This window comes from Prenolepis imparis, unplaced genomic scaffold (assembly GCF_030444845.1).
Source record: "Prenolepis imparis isolate NDT839.2.m4 unplaced genomic scaffold, iyPreImpa1.0 SCAF_9, whole genome shotgun sequence".
In the NCBI taxonomy this organism is placed as follows: domain Eukaryota; kingdom Metazoa; phylum Arthropoda; class Insecta; order Hymenoptera; family Formicidae; genus Prenolepis; species Prenolepis imparis.
The window spans coordinates 2,370,608-2,386,715 of NW_028141167.1; the positions used below are offsets into that span (position 1 = coordinate 2,370,608).

At 27.2% G+C, this 16,108-nt stretch overlaps 1 protein-coding gene across 4 annotated transcripts; it reads right to left on the reverse strand.

The window, feature by feature from the left end:
• Positions 1–4,501: 4,501 nt before the first annotated feature.
• Positions 4,502–9,861, reverse strand: LOC145940536 (putative fatty acyl-CoA reductase CG5065). 4 transcript variants are annotated; one of them, XM_083045788.1, is made up of 11 exons: positions 9,629–9,861; positions 9,350–9,442; positions 7,807–7,946; positions 7,614–7,739; positions 7,278–7,403; positions 7,026–7,171; positions 6,733–6,842; positions 6,160–6,355; positions 5,409–5,648; positions 4,749–5,006; positions 4,502–4,651 (listed from the first exon to the last, which is right to left on the reverse strand). In XM_083045788.1, the coding sequence occupies exons 2-11, from the start codon at positions 9,432–9,434 to the stop codon at positions 4,561–4,563; spliced, it is 1,518 nt and encodes a 505-aa protein (XP_082901914.1). In that variant the 5' UTR covers positions 9,435–9,442; positions 9,629–9,861; the 3' UTR covers positions 4,502–4,560. The 4 variants fall into 4 exon arrangements, with proteins under 4 accessions (XP_082901914.1, XP_082901916.1, XP_082901915.1 ...); XM_083045790.1 differs by lacking the exon at positions 9,350–9,442 and having other exon boundaries at positions 9,629–9,682; positions 9,824–9,852; XM_083045789.1 differs by lacking the exon at positions 9,350–9,442 and having other exon boundaries at positions 9,704–9,861.
• Between the last annotated feature and the right edge of the window lie 6,247 nt (positions 9,862–16,108).

Consider the following 16,108-nt stretch of genomic DNA (forward strand, 5'->3'; position numbering starts at 1 on the left):
ACGTATACATATATATGAATCTCTATACACTTATCTTTTCAAGAAAGGTAAATAAAGGCCCCAAGTGCACGTGTTCCAGTAAAAAATTAAAGTTATAAATATTTATAGAGTTGTATAATTACAGCGCTTATTCCGATTGCAAATCTAATTAAATTGCAGCATGTTGACTCATTGCCAGCTGAAAGCAATTTTAAATTGTGATATTCCTAATTTTGATTTTTTATTTATTATTCCTGATAAACATATTTGTAATTACGCTTCAATTGAAAAACTCGGATAAAGTTTACCTAGAGATACAATATAAGTTGTGTTTCTCACGATTAATAATCGATACTTGAGAAAAAATTACAGGTGTGCATATTAATAATTTTTGAATTTTATATCACTTGAATTGTAATAAATTACTCAAGTGTGATTCGATGATAATTTAAGAAGATATTACATTTAAATAGGAATGCGTTTAAATTGCAATTTATACAAAAAAATATTAATAAGAAAATACAATAAAATAATAAAATAAAAAATACTATAACAATAATAATCATATAACAACAATCAGTGATGGGTAAGATACATTTAAAATGAATCTCGATACAGATACAGATACATGTGAAAAAATGTATCTAGATATAGATACAAAACACAAATTAAAATGTATATAGATACAGATACTCAGATACTTTAAAAATTTCTTGGATACATATCAGATACTTTTAAATTATATTTTATCATATAATAATGATAAATATGCACAAAATATACCGAATAAATCTTTTATTTATTAATATTTTTTTTGTTTACGACTTTATTCGTTAGTTTTAACCAGGGACCCGGACCGAACCGGAACCAAAACCAATAACCGTTCCATAACCGGTTTTTTAATAGAACCGTAACTGTAAACCGTGAAATTCTATTAAACACCGAAACCATAACCGGACCGTTAAATTATTTTCGGTTTACGGTTCTTTTTGGTATTTTTTTCTGTTTTTGCGCAAATGACGGAAATTTCATGATAACTGTCTCCTCGAAGTGCAATACAATTATAATTATTTTTTAAATGTTCTGAAACGTGTATGTGGGGGTGTAGCTGAGGATATTATATTTTCCGTTTTATATATATATATATATATACATATATATCTCAGCTATCATTATTGCAATAATACATACACGTTTCAGAACATTTAAAAAATAATTATAATTGTATTGCACTTCAAGGAGACAGTTATCATGACATTTCCGTCATTTGCGCAAAAATAGAAAAAAATACCAAAAAGAACCGTAAACCGAAAATAATTTTTTAAAGTAATATAATTTATATACCTATACTTTATATATATATATATATATATATATATATATATAAAGTATAGGTATATAAATTATATTACTTTAAAAAATTATTATTAATTTTTATGTGATGACATATATAAAAAATATATTTATATATGTATCTATATTATATATACCTATATCTAAATATATTTTCATGTATAATATGAAGTGTTGTTTATTTATATATATATGTCATAAAAATTAATAATAATTTTTTAAAGTAATATAATTTAGAAATTAATTTAATTAGAAAAACGAAAAGTAAAAATTTTAAAAAACCGGAACCGTAACCGAAAAAATCATAATTTAAACGGTTTCGGTTTTTTCATTTATCAAAAAACCGAAACTGGAACCGGAACAGTTATTAAATATTTTATTAAACCGTAACCGAAACCGAACCCTAATTTTGTTTCGGTCCGGATCCCTGGTTTTAACTCATCAAAAATGTCTCAAAGATATCGCCACTCAAACTATTTCTCTGTGATACTAAAATTTGATCACCAGTGCTAAATAATCGCTCAACCGGTTATGATGACGATATATAATTGTGTTAAATTTTAAACTTAAAAACAAATATCTCATAGGTATGAGGAAAATAAATGTTTCATATGGAAAAAAACGTGTAATATATTGATGCAATATCTTTTTGCTTGTTTGACATTTGCTTGACATTTTGTTTGATATTTGCTTGACATTTTGTTTGACATTTGCTTGACATTGTTGTTGACAAACAGAGAATGCCGATATAGTACTGTCAGCTGTTTCTTACGTGGTTTTGACCTTTTAAAAATTAAAAGAATTGATCAATTCAAAGAAATATGTGAAAATCCATCCATAATGACTACGTTTACACGGCCCGATTTAAGCCGAAGTTTTAACATCGATGTTATAACTACCGACGATAGATGCCGTGTAAACGCTCTTTTATGACGAAGTTATTACATCGATGTAGTAACTCAAAGTCATTTGATGAAGAGGCTTAGGGTTATTACATCGACGTAAAAAGGACGTGTAAACGGTCGCAGTGTAACGATGGCAATAATGCCAACCATAAAAATTAAACATTTTAATTCTCCATTGTTTGCAGAGTTGGTTATTCTGTATTCCATACCATAGTACGTACAGAACGAAAGTTATTAAGCTATTTCAGCTTGATGGCAATAAGATAAGTCTGAACGTGTAAACGCAACTCATTTTAAGTAGGAGTTATAACATCAGCGTTATTAAGTCGAAGTTAGAAGCCGTGTAAACGTAGTCAATGACAAAAGTCATGTAGACCTGAAAAGTTTGCGTTTCGAGTCGATTTGTATTGCACTTATTGTTGACTCTTTTCCGCGTATGTGATTGGCGGTCGTGAGAGAGAGGTGTGAATGTAATCGCTGAATTTATAGTTCGGTGACAGTTTGGTGACGTTTCGTGACACATCATCGTGAGTGGGGTTAATCTTATTTGCAATTTTATAATAGCTGTTATTTCGGGAGAAAGTGTTAATTATAAACGAAACGTTTGGCCGATTTCTTATTCGACGTATTGTGAAATGAGACGCAGTATATTAGTTCGTGAAAGCATGATATATCACCTCTAACAGTATTAAAGATTTTCTATTAATAAAGAGTAAGTATTTATATGTATGTCTTTACATTTCTTCTTTACTATGTGTGTATTCTAATTTATTTAAATCTTTTATTCTTTTCTAGAACTCTTATTAAGTCTTGTATTTATTTTCTTGTAGAACTGTCGATGTGCTTTTAGAATTTAGGAATATTATGTGGTTACTCATTGGAGTATCAGGTAATAATATATTTAATAATAATATTATATATATATATAAGTGTGTGTGTGTGTGTGTGTGTGTATGTGTGTGTTGGGGCAGGGATATATGTTCGTATTTAAAATTGTGTATTTCTGCCTTCTCTTCGGATGACCTTTTATGGGAAGATGGCTGCATGATTTCGAAAGACTACCAACTAATTTCCAGCAATTGGAAGTAGCCCTACATCGAATATGGTTCGAAATTCTGCAAGTCACAATTAGAGCCTGCATTAATATGCGTGAGCGCCTGCAAGAGGTCATCCGAAGACGAGGCAGAAATATACAATTTTAAATACGAACACATATATCCCTGCCCCAACACACACACACACACACACACACACACACACACACACACACACACACAGACACACACACACGATGGGCAAAATCCGACCAGCAACCTCCCCGTAGTGTCCATTGGGTAATGCTAATGTTGGCGGTAATTGAATATATAGGCAAAAATGCACAGGTAACTTTGATACGCCGTAACTTCGCGAAAAAAAATCGTATTCAATTTTTTTTAAAATTTGTAGAGAAAAGTCCATATTTTACGATAGTTATGATGATATTTGCGAAAAAAATTTAGTACACCCCGCAGAGTTCGTCAAACTATGCAATTTTTGAAAAAAAAGCATGTCCCTTCTTTTAAAGGGATGGAGAAAGGGGGAGAGAATAAAATCAAAATCAAACGAAAGTTCCTTAAAGTAGAGACTTTACCCTTTAAACAAAAAAAAAAAATTTTTGAAATACGACAATTTTTCGCGGAGATACGCTTATTTGAATATATACAAAATTTTGATATTAATTACGTGTTACGATAATTTTTTTGACGAGTATATAAATAGAGTAGATGATATATGCATTATACATATACGCGCGTTAATAAATTTAATAAATTGTATATATATAAGAATATGCAATTATTATGTAAAAATATTATGTATTTATAAACTTACAAACGTAGATAATAATAAATACATCAGTTTTAGAATAAAAATGTAATCTTGCGGTAGTAATATAAAAGTGTTACAATTAATAGTTATAATATTTTTTTTATTTAGCGCAGTTTGATTGGGCTTTCTTTCGTTTATCTCAGTGAATCAGTAGTTTAAGTTTAAATTAAACTTGAATTTTAAATCTAAAGTTATGTTTATGTTTCTCTCTCTCTTTTAGGAGATTTTTGTTAAAAGTATTTTTCTTGAATAATTTGTTAGCAAATAAATGTAACAACGGAAAGAAATGTTATGTATTAATATACATAACATTTCTTACCGTTGTTACATTTATTTGCTAACAAATTATAAATATCGTTTTTCTAATTATCTGGAACATATTTGTAAAAATATTTGCATAATTATTAGTATTAGCATTATATAAGCGTAATCGCTTATATAATGCTAATACTAATAATTATGCAAATATTCTTACAAATATGTTCCAGATAATTAGAAAAACGATAAACAGAAGAACAGTTTTTAATGTGTGGTGTAGCCAGTAAAGTCTGCAAATTATAATTTTGTTTTAAATAATTTTGTTAAACTTATACTTTAAATTAAAAAAGAAAATATCAGAAGAAATTGAAAACAAGAATATCTTACCTTCTATATCTGATGCGACTACTTTCTAGAGAACTATCATTTTCATTGAATAAATAAAGACGCATGCCTTTGAAACAATCAATGAGATATTTTGTCCAATCAAATCCATTCATATTGAATTTAAATAATTGCTGATCCTCTTCACTCAAGCAATCCCACATTGCTTGAACATTGTTATTGGTAAAATTCCATTCATGAAGAGCAAAATATGTGATTGCTTTGGAATCTTTATGAATTTTGCTATACAATTTCCACATTCTGAAATACATATATAGAATAACATAAAAATTAGTACCTTTAATATTTTTAAACCTATAAGAATTAGATAAAAACTTCTAGAATAAAAATTACATGGTAGAAAGGAAGTTTATGATGATAACAATTTTTCTGTAAAAAAAAATGTTTCTATTGCTTTGGAGAGGTGCAAAGGCTATTTTTCTTTTTTTTTAAAATATATATTTATAACTATTTTTTTATTATTAAATTTATTTTTCATTAAAAGCTAATTCTGATTAGTTTATTCTGTATATGTATATGCATATATAGAAAATTATTATTATTTTCTTCATTTTATGATAATATCTGATTCTGATATAAAATATTGCATTTGTATTATCAGAGAGGAGAAATCGTTACTCTTTATATTTATTTCTACAGTACCTCGGGCGACGACCTATACAAATTATTATGCTGTCCACAAGTAAGGCCGGGAGTAAATGACAAAGCCAAATGCAAATTTTATACAATATGTCTCGTTGTAATGTAAAGATCATTGGTAGCCAAATAGCATTTTTCAAAGGATATACTTTGGTTACGAAATGGAAATTATTGATAAATTCACCCCAAGTCGGTGCATCGGCCGATGCTATATAATTATAAATCAACACATCCTTATATTTTCTGGAATATAAATTCATAAAAACATATTTTTTATGGTTTATTAATAATTTTTAATTTATAATGTATTTATAATTATCAGATTAATTTAAATAATCAGATTAATCATACGTTATTATTCGCAGTATGTTATATAGCATTTAATCTTAATTGGCTCCATTGTCCAACATCTTAAAAACTGCTTATAAAGATTGCGCTATATTGAACTTCTATTTAATGCAATTAATATTTTTAATATTTAATAGCATAAAATTAATATTTAAAATTGATATTTAATAGCATAAAATATTGATTATTGCGCATATGTGACATCAATCTCCTTTTTAAGCATTAATCACTCAAACATATGATAATAATCACATTAATCATGTGATATAATTTGAAAGTAAGGGACTGATATTAATACTATATATGTATATAACAAAAATCAATATCGATTTGCTTATGATAAAAATGGAATGATATGTAGATCTACTCCTCTTACAATTAATATATGTTTGCATCTTGATGATACCTGTATTTATTAGAGACGTCCCATGCACTAACGATTAAAGAGTTTACAGTGAAATCAACGGGCACTATATTCGCCAGAACATCGTTGTTGCACTGTACAAATTTCAAGATTCCGTGAGAAGCAGATGCTGTTAATCCTATTGGTCCATAAAAATTGTCGATCCAACCGACGAGTGGTTCACTAGCGCTAGATATAACTGAAAATAATATTTATTATTCACAAAGAATTTATAAAAATTTGCATTTAATAACTCACAATAGTTTTGCGATTATTTATTATTATTCCAGAATTTAATTTTCTTGCGGTACAATTACTCTTGATTTAGAAATGTATCTTGTAAAGTTAATAATAAGTATTTTGTATTTAAAATATGGTTGTGTGCTATACATAATACATTTGTATTTTGTATAACAATCAATTTTACGATATCACGAAAATAATATCGTGTTTTATGCAAGTAAAAAGTATAAATTATTTCTTGAATAATAATTTTCTGAGATAATTTTAATCTTAATTTTTGTTGATGCACAAATTCTTAATTAAATAATTAGTCATAATTAATTAATTCCTTACCTATTGCAGGCCGAAATATCCCAATAGGTAAATCTTTACCTTCGTGTTTGAGAAGCGCTTCCGCAATGGCTTTTGTGAATGTATATATATTCGGCCATAATGAAGTAATTCTGTTAAAATAGTGTTAGTCTAGTATTCCATCAAACGAATTTATAATATATTTTACTTATAAATAGGTTTTTATTATACATGTATGTGTATGTGGTGTGTGTGCGTTTTGTTTGTGTGTTATGTTTGTGTGTGGAAGATTATTTACTTATTTATTATATATCGAGCATGAAAGAAATACGCACCTAGCAAGCCTTTCATTGAGTACGCTTTCGGATAGAGTATTTGTTAATGTGATAAGTGTTCTGTGATCAATAGGATACGTGTAGAAACGTTCCTCGATATTTTTCACATGACAATTCGCATATGCGGTCGATACGTGAATGAATGACTGCAAGATATTATATCGATTTAATTCCTTCTTTAAAACATGTATAAATCAATAATTTTTTCCATTTCCTAACATTGGAATATTTATTGTTAGACGGAGAAATTACCTTTAAATTTGACATATGTTTAACAATGTTTAAAATGACATTGGTAGCAATAACATTTATTGCAACAGAAGTGTTAATTTTTTCATTGAACTGTACAGTCGCCGCCAAGTGAAAAACTATGGATACCTATATATATTATATGTATAGTATGTATGGTATATCAAACATATATAAGTAAATGTAAAACAAAAATGATTTTTTTATACATCATTATATTGCAATCTTTCAAATATATGTATATAGGAAAATAAGGAAGCTTATTTTTGACCATAACAAATGAAATTTTAAACTTATATAGTGTGTATATATATATATCTTAAAATCTGAATTGCTTACCTCACGTATCAATATATTCTTATCATTTTCCGATAGTTCTAATAAGTCTTTGGCATTAAAATTGGCTACAATCGGTACAATTTTTTTGCGAAAATTGGGTACTTCCTCTTTTAATCGATCATATAACTAATAGATTATACATTCATGTAGCAACGTCACGAATACATTATGTTACCAATGTTAAGATATTTACCGGATATTCAAATATATCATTTAATCGGTCTTCAGGGCATTTGTCTTTCTTGGAACGTATCAGTAGATACATTGTAGAAATATCAGGACAGCTTCGTAACAATTTCTCAACTAACATCTTCCCGAGAAATCCTGTACTACCTATAGAAGAAAATAGAAAAATAAAACTAAGCTGTAATATGTATAAACTATAGTATTCAGGAAGATAATACAAAGAGCTTCGTAAAAATTATTATATTTTAGTATTTATAAGAATTTATATATCATAGATATAATAATTAATAAGTTCTTTAATATTGAATGCACATTGTTATTAAAACAAACTAATATTTAAAACTAATTTTTGTATTATCAATTAGAAATTAATTTTAAACTAATTATATTAAATGCCGAGAGATTTTAAACTTGAGAACTTGTAGTAGTTAATAACGAGTTTATTTTGTTTCAAAAGTTTTCCTAAAAATGTGCACGCATGATATAGTGATAAGTAATAATAAATAATTGAGAAAATAGGAATCACATGAAAAAAACAATATTAAAGAAAAATAGAAGCAAAATAAAGAATAAAATATAACTAAAAATTAAAATATAGTAAAATATCAAGTAAAAATATTTGATAAATATAATTTCTGCAAATAGTGCAACAGTATATTTTATATAGACAAATATCTATTTTGTACATAATAATTACATCTAAAATTTTGTCTTGTATAATTGAGGATTACATTTTTCATATGTCAATCCTCTCTCGCGCAAACAGGCTCTCTTAAGGATAAACATATTAAAACAAATTTTTTTATGGAACTGATTTCTTATGAAACGAATTGCATATAAAGCTATTGACATTAACTATAAAATAAACTTGGAAGTGTTAATTAATTGTTTTCATTTTATTAGCTTTATTTGAAAGAGCTAAAGTTATTAGAAACCCAGATAACCCGGATTAACAATAGTTATGTTTTTATTGTTCAATTCTATAGTTGTACTCTTAACATCAGAATTAGATAGATTTGTGTGTGTGTGCAAACTATCAGCATATACACAGAATAACTTGCAGTGCTTAAATAATTGGATTATAAAAATTGAAAAGAGTATAGAATGAGATTCAGGGACGCCATTTATAAAAAAAAAACTTGTTAAAGTTGATCATCAAGACGTTAATTGTTGTGAGTATGATTAGGATTTTACACATATGCTTCTCATGATCATAATTTTATTACATTTTCCACAATCTTTTTTAAATATGTATTAAATCCTTTTTTAAAAAAGGCATGTTAAGTCAATTCTCGAAAGTCTCGAAGTATTGTTTTCCGCGTACTCTTTTCCGCGATGCTGATTTGCTGTTTTAATTCGCGTTGTGATTTATATTCGTAGCATTGAGTGGCTATTATCGCAAGGGTTAACAGTTTGTTCAAAATAAAATTAAATAAAATTAAATAAAATCATTAAATAAAATTAGACAATGGCGCGCGCGCTTTTGTGTTGTCTAATATATTGAAAAATTAACAGTTTACTATATTTAATTATTTTTATATGATAAATACCTGTAATGAGTATTGTCTCTCCGGCGTAAAATTTTTGTATCGGTGTCTTATATATTTCAGTTTCATTGTTTCGTTCGTAATTCATGATTGGATCTTTTTAAACAATATTTCAGTTTCATTGTTTCGTTCGTAATTCATGATTGGATCTTTTTAAACAATTGACACGGAGATTAACAATCAAGTGACAACTTGATTGTTAATCTCCGTGTCAATTGTTTAAAAAAATCCAATCATGAATTACGAACGAAACAATGAAACTGAAATATATAAGAGTAATACTTGTTGATCTTTCGACTTCCTCGACAAAAGTTGGAGCGATTACGAGAACTGTAACTGAAGAAATGAAGTTGTTACCGCATGTATATATATATATATGTTGAATCTGTACTGGGTGTCCTAATACAAGAAATCACTTTATTTTTTGAAACTGAAAGAGATAGCATATTCGCGCGAGAAGAATTGACAAGTGATCACTTATAGAATTTCCGACTTCTTCAACAGAAGTTGTTGCGACTATGAGAACTGAATAGAAGAGTGTCAGTTGTTATCATATATATAAATTTATGTTGTATCTATACCAGGTGTTCTAATATAAAAGATTACCTTTTTTAGATTTAAATTGAGAGAGCCTGTTTGCGCGAGAGGGATTGACATATGAAAAATGTAATCGTCGATTATACAAGACAAAATTTTAGATGTAATTATTATGTACAAAATAGATATTTATCTATATAAAATATACTATTGCACTATTTGCAGAAATAATATTTATCAAATATTTTCTTTAAATACGAAGCAAGTTATGTCTTTTTGAGTTTTAACATAGAATAATGCGTAACAAGATTTTTATATACAAATAGGTGTATATGTATAGAATTACAATAATTGCAAAAACTTTAGTTGCTTTTTTGTTATTTAAATCAGAACATATATATAAATATATATATATAAGTTCTGTTTTATAAAGTTATTGATTTTTGATCGATAAACAAAGTGTCCATCCTGTATATGTTTTATTACCTTGCTTCATTGATTCATTATCATATATTATCAGATATTATGCATATCATTCAGGTGTGGTTGCATTTAATTACACAAGATTATTGCGTAAGAAATGTATGCCATGTGAAAAATTCATTTCATTATTTTTTTTTTAATAAGAATTAATTTCAATTTTTTTAAGGCTCTTTCGTCCTCGCCGCGACCATGTTGGATTATGACGTCAGAAGCGAGAAAATATACGCTGAAAATTTTTGCGTGCCATTTTTAGATAAAAAGATATTTTGATGAAACACAACTTTAGATGGTTTTAGCACACTTTTAAAATTTTAAAGTTGTGTGTTAAAATGTTGTTGTTAGTGAAAACTATTTTTTTCCCTTGACAGTCAATCAATAACCGTAAAATAATTGAAACATCAGACGTTGTCATGCGGAATGACAGCGCATGTGCAAAGACCAGACGGACTGAGTTTCATATTACAGTCATTTTACAGCTGTTAATTGGTTACGAAGGAAAAAGGATAGTTTTCGGACTATTTTAAAAGTGTGTCGAAGCCATCTAAAGTTGTGTTTCATCAAAATATCTTTCTATCCAAAAATGGCACGCAAAAATTTTCGGCGTGTATTTTCTCGCTTCTGACGTCACGATTTTGACATGGTCGGCGAGGAACACGGAGCCTTAATATTATAAAATACAAAGTATACTCTTACAATATATTGTACACGCATCTGCATAACAAAACTATTATGATAATCAAAGTAGGCATACGGTATGCAAAATATAATAATTGGAAGAAATTTGTATTTTCTATGTGGCATATAAGAGATTCACGAGAAATGCGGACATGAAATTTGCGAAGCAATTTATTTAGCAAGTCGTATTAATCTTTTTAGTATTTCCGATTTACAAATAGAGACTCAAAACACATTATGAAATCACACTTCGATGAAATTCGACAGGATCGTCGAGTGAACTTTTCTGCATTGTAATTCTTTGTATGGCAGTTATTTTTAATATTAAGATCAATTTATTAATAGATTATTTATTTATGCATATAAATACAATAATCATCATGTGTAATTGATGAGAATATCCAGTAAAGTGTAAAGTATTATTCTCTTGTAGAATGCCTCTTTGAACAGTATTTTTAATTGTAATATTATGTTGATGATACGTATAGTTAAAAGAGCAACAAAAAACAAAAATAATAAAATAATATGCCTTTTGCATGGTAATTTTATTTTAGACATATAATAATGAACTTTTAACTTGATAACAAAATTGAATATAATGTACAAGTATATACATGTATATGACTTTGCTTGAAAAAAAAAATATCTGTAGAATGTATTATTGAAGCTTATCGATTTTTTTCGCATTCTGTATATAATTTAATTTAATTTCAAATTTTATTTGAGAGAAATGCTATAAATATTTGGCATCATTCTAATATAAATATAGCCTACGCATTTTGTGGGACTGCTAAAGAGATTAATATAGAAAATAAATACTTTTGTATTTGTTTGTCGATATTGCATTCTCTTAACAATATACACTGTCTATAATTAAGAATACACACAGCCTATATTTATTATATATCTATAAGTAATATCGCATATTTTGTAAGATAATTGAAATCAAGTAACCTTTCAAATCAAGTGACATTCAGAAATTTGATCGGTGATTGTTAAGGCGATAAATATTTAAATATATTGCATACATTAAAGAAAGAATAATATTTTATTGTCTAATATCGTATTATGTGTCTTTTCTTGTTACTGTGATTTTATTCTTGTGTCAATGCAATGTGATGTAACATATATTTTGTATTTAAGATAGTATTTTGACAATTAATTATCATAAACATTGCTTACTCTTGAATTTGCATGATATTTTGCATGATTTATTCATTATAGGATGTAGAAGATGTAGAGCACGATATTGCACATAATAATGAATTCAAATGGAATGATGAAACAGATTGAAGCAATCAATCGACATAATTTTGTCTATATTACAAAAAAAAAACGTATAATTATCGATGTTCTAATTTAAACAAAAAAACTGATTATATGTATCATTACAATATTGTCCTCAGTTATTACAATATTGACGTTAACAATTATGCATTGGCTTGACAATAAAATAAAATTAATTGATATTATTTCGATCTATACAACTTGTACAACATAAATTGTAATATGGATAATATAAGTCTTTCTCTCATCTTTATCTACTATTATCTATAATACAACCGACCTTATTATTATACATATAAAAAGAAAAATTATACGTTAGGTAATTTAAAAAATTTACGAGCAAGTAATTAACACAATATAATAATTAGATTTAACACATTTTATTTACAAATAATTTGAGTTTTATTTGCCTGATATTTTATATAACAGGCATAGTCGGTAATCATTTTTTAGTGATATCATTATAAATAGGATTGCATGATGTTTATATTACGCACACTCTAATTGAACAAGTATAATAATCCGTTATTTATTCTCATGTGTACAAAGATATAATCTGTTACATTTTTTTAATGATTATAAATATAAAAATATAAAGAAAACTGTCATGTTCAAGTTTCTTTAATATAAAATATATGTCACACAGCTAATCATTAATATTACATTTGAATATTAAAACAAATGCCAAGTTTTTTTACAACACGGCATGTTAAACGAATATCCGTCATTTATGTGATGTTGAAGCGTCTATATATAATCGTATCATTTTAAAAATTTAGTTAAAATCGGTTTTGAGACAGCATGCGATTAATTATTCTCTCCTATAAAAATTAATTGTTTCTTAAAAACTGCTTGTCAATCATAAGTAAGCTGTGCGTTTAAATATTTTTATTTAATATAATCAATATATTTAATTATATAAAAAATTCAATATTTTATTGTGCATGCCTAACGTCAATCTGTCATGAGTTGAAATATTATGCAAACGTAACGTATAATAATGATTACAAATTATGTAAAAATAATTTACGTATATTTAAAAAAAAATTAAAGGAGTTAAAACTGAAATTGATGTCAATATTTTATAATCAATATCGACGCTATTTATCATAAAAATTAAGATTTGTGAATTTATCTTCATAAAATATGTCTTGATGATATTTGATCATATCTGTATTGATTAGAGACGTCCCATGCACTAGTAATTAAAGTGTTTACACCAAAATCGCTGGAATCGCACAACTGATTTCTGATGAAACTGAACAAGATGGACAGTGTAGGTTCGACTGGTCCATACATGATCCAACTATTCACCTCATTCCTCATCCGACGATTGGTTCACTAGCGCTAAACGTAACTGTAAAGAATATTCATAACTTTTTTTTGCCGAAACTTGATAGTAATCTGCAATATTTTTGCGGTTTTATGTCACCTTAGAGTTTTATTTTCTTGTAATGGTACTATGATGCAAAATTTTTGTATCGGCGTCTTATATGTATTTCAATCATAATAATGACTATTTAAAAATTGACATGGTAATTAACAATCATGATACCTTCCAACTTCCTCGACAGAAGTTTCAGCGACTATGAGAACTGCATCGAAGAAATGAATTTGTTGCTATATATATAAGTATGTATAAATATATATATATGTATATATATACATATGTTACATCTATATCGGGTATCTTAATATAAGAAATCTTCTTCTTAGTTTTTCAAAGAGAGAAGCCTGTTTGCTATCTCTTTGCAGAGAGATTGACGCATGAGAATTGTAAGCCTCGATGATAGTACAAGACAAAATATTTTTTATGTGATTATTATGTACAAAATAGATATTTGTCTATATAAAATATATAGTTGAGTTATTTACAGAAATGTCTATTTCTGTTATAAAGTATTTTCTTTAAATACAAAGCAAGCTTCGCTGTTTATGTCTTTTTGAGTTTTAGGATAGAATACAGATGCGTAACAAGATTCTCTTACAGATAGACGTAGACGTATAGAATTATAATAAATTGATAATAAGCATAAGCTTTAGTCGCTTTTTTGTTATTTAAATCAGAATATATGTATAAATATATATATTCTGTTTCAAATAAAGTTATTGATTTTTGATCGATAAACAAAGTGTCCACCTTATATGCTATTTCCTTATTCCTTTTATTCAGACCTTACAGCTTGTAGATGTGGTTGCATTTAATTACATAAAATTGCATAAGAAATGTATGAATTTTAAGAAGGAATTTTTTCATTACTTTTTCTTAATGAGATTTAATGTATTTCAATATTGTAAGATTAACAAAATATGTTACAAAATATTCTTATAATATATTCTTTATAGATGAGTAACCGATATAATTACCAGAACATGCTAAATTAAAATATTTTTTTTTATTATTTATTATTGGTATTACAATCACACACACATTTTATGAAGTTATATTTATTTCTATTATTATAAATATTATAGGAATATATAAATTTTTCAGAGAGTGTGTAGTTTTCTATCCATTAAAATCGTACAGAAAAAGTATTAAAAATATATAATCTTTGATTAAAAAGCTTTAAGTTTTTAAAATACATGTCTTATTTAATAAAATCTGCAATTCTCTTATTTTAAATCAATCATTATAATCTTTTCATTAAATAAGCTTGTGATGAAGGAAAAGTATATTTATAGTGCAAAATGTACACCATAAAAACGTTAAATTGTTTCACTGTTAGAAGATCAAGAGGGACGTACGCTTTATTATTTGCGGTTATTTGGACAGTGATGTTATCTGCGTGATGAATGTGCAATCATAATTCACTGAGGTGGTATAACGATGTATCGTTATCATTTGGGAACCAGTCAAAATAGTGCGCCAAAGGTACAACCATCCATTCTTAATTATTTTGGGGGAAAGGAGGCAGGAGGAAAATTCTTCTTAAAATTCGTATATGTATATAATATCTGGAAAATAATATGGAGAAACTGCGATTTTTTAAATATTAAATCAATTGCTAAATCGCGAAGAACGAGTGTTAATACATCCTACATACATTATAAATGCAAAAATATATTATAAGCATTTTAGCAAAAAAAAAAAAAAACTTTAAAAATAGAATTCTTTTATAAATAAGTACATCATAAAAAATCTGAACAATTCTGACAAATTTATGTATAAGATGAATTATTTATCATAAAGATTTTATTGTTAATAGAGTGTAAGAGCTTTAGATGACTTTATGCAGTTTTTCTGTCAATAATGCGTCAAATTTTTTTTTGGCTTTATATACAATATATAAATAATACGCTTTTTTATTTTGTGGACTTGATGTTTTTTTTTTTGTAAACGCACAACATTTCTACTTACCTTATTGTACAGAAATTATTGTTTATACACAATATCGCCATTATAAATGTTACTTTATTATATCGTGTCTCTTGTTTTAAAAATTTATTTTAATTCTTTTCCATCGAGTTCCTTCTGCAAACTGCAAAATTCTGTTATAAATGTCGCAAACCAAGAACATCAGTTTTTAATAATACATGTGTCGATGCAACGGCAAAATGGCTCGAAAGAACGGATTGTATCTGATATTCGTGACTACTTCTTGGACGTTCAATATATTCGATCCAACATCGCGACGATGGTGGGACATAATCGTATTAAAATTACACACCATTGATCGTCGCCTATTAATAAAATCAAATTTCTATCCTGTAAGTGCGATCGACCCGCGGCTGAAACCAAACTGGTACCGTTGAAATGGAGGAGATTGCTAACACTGG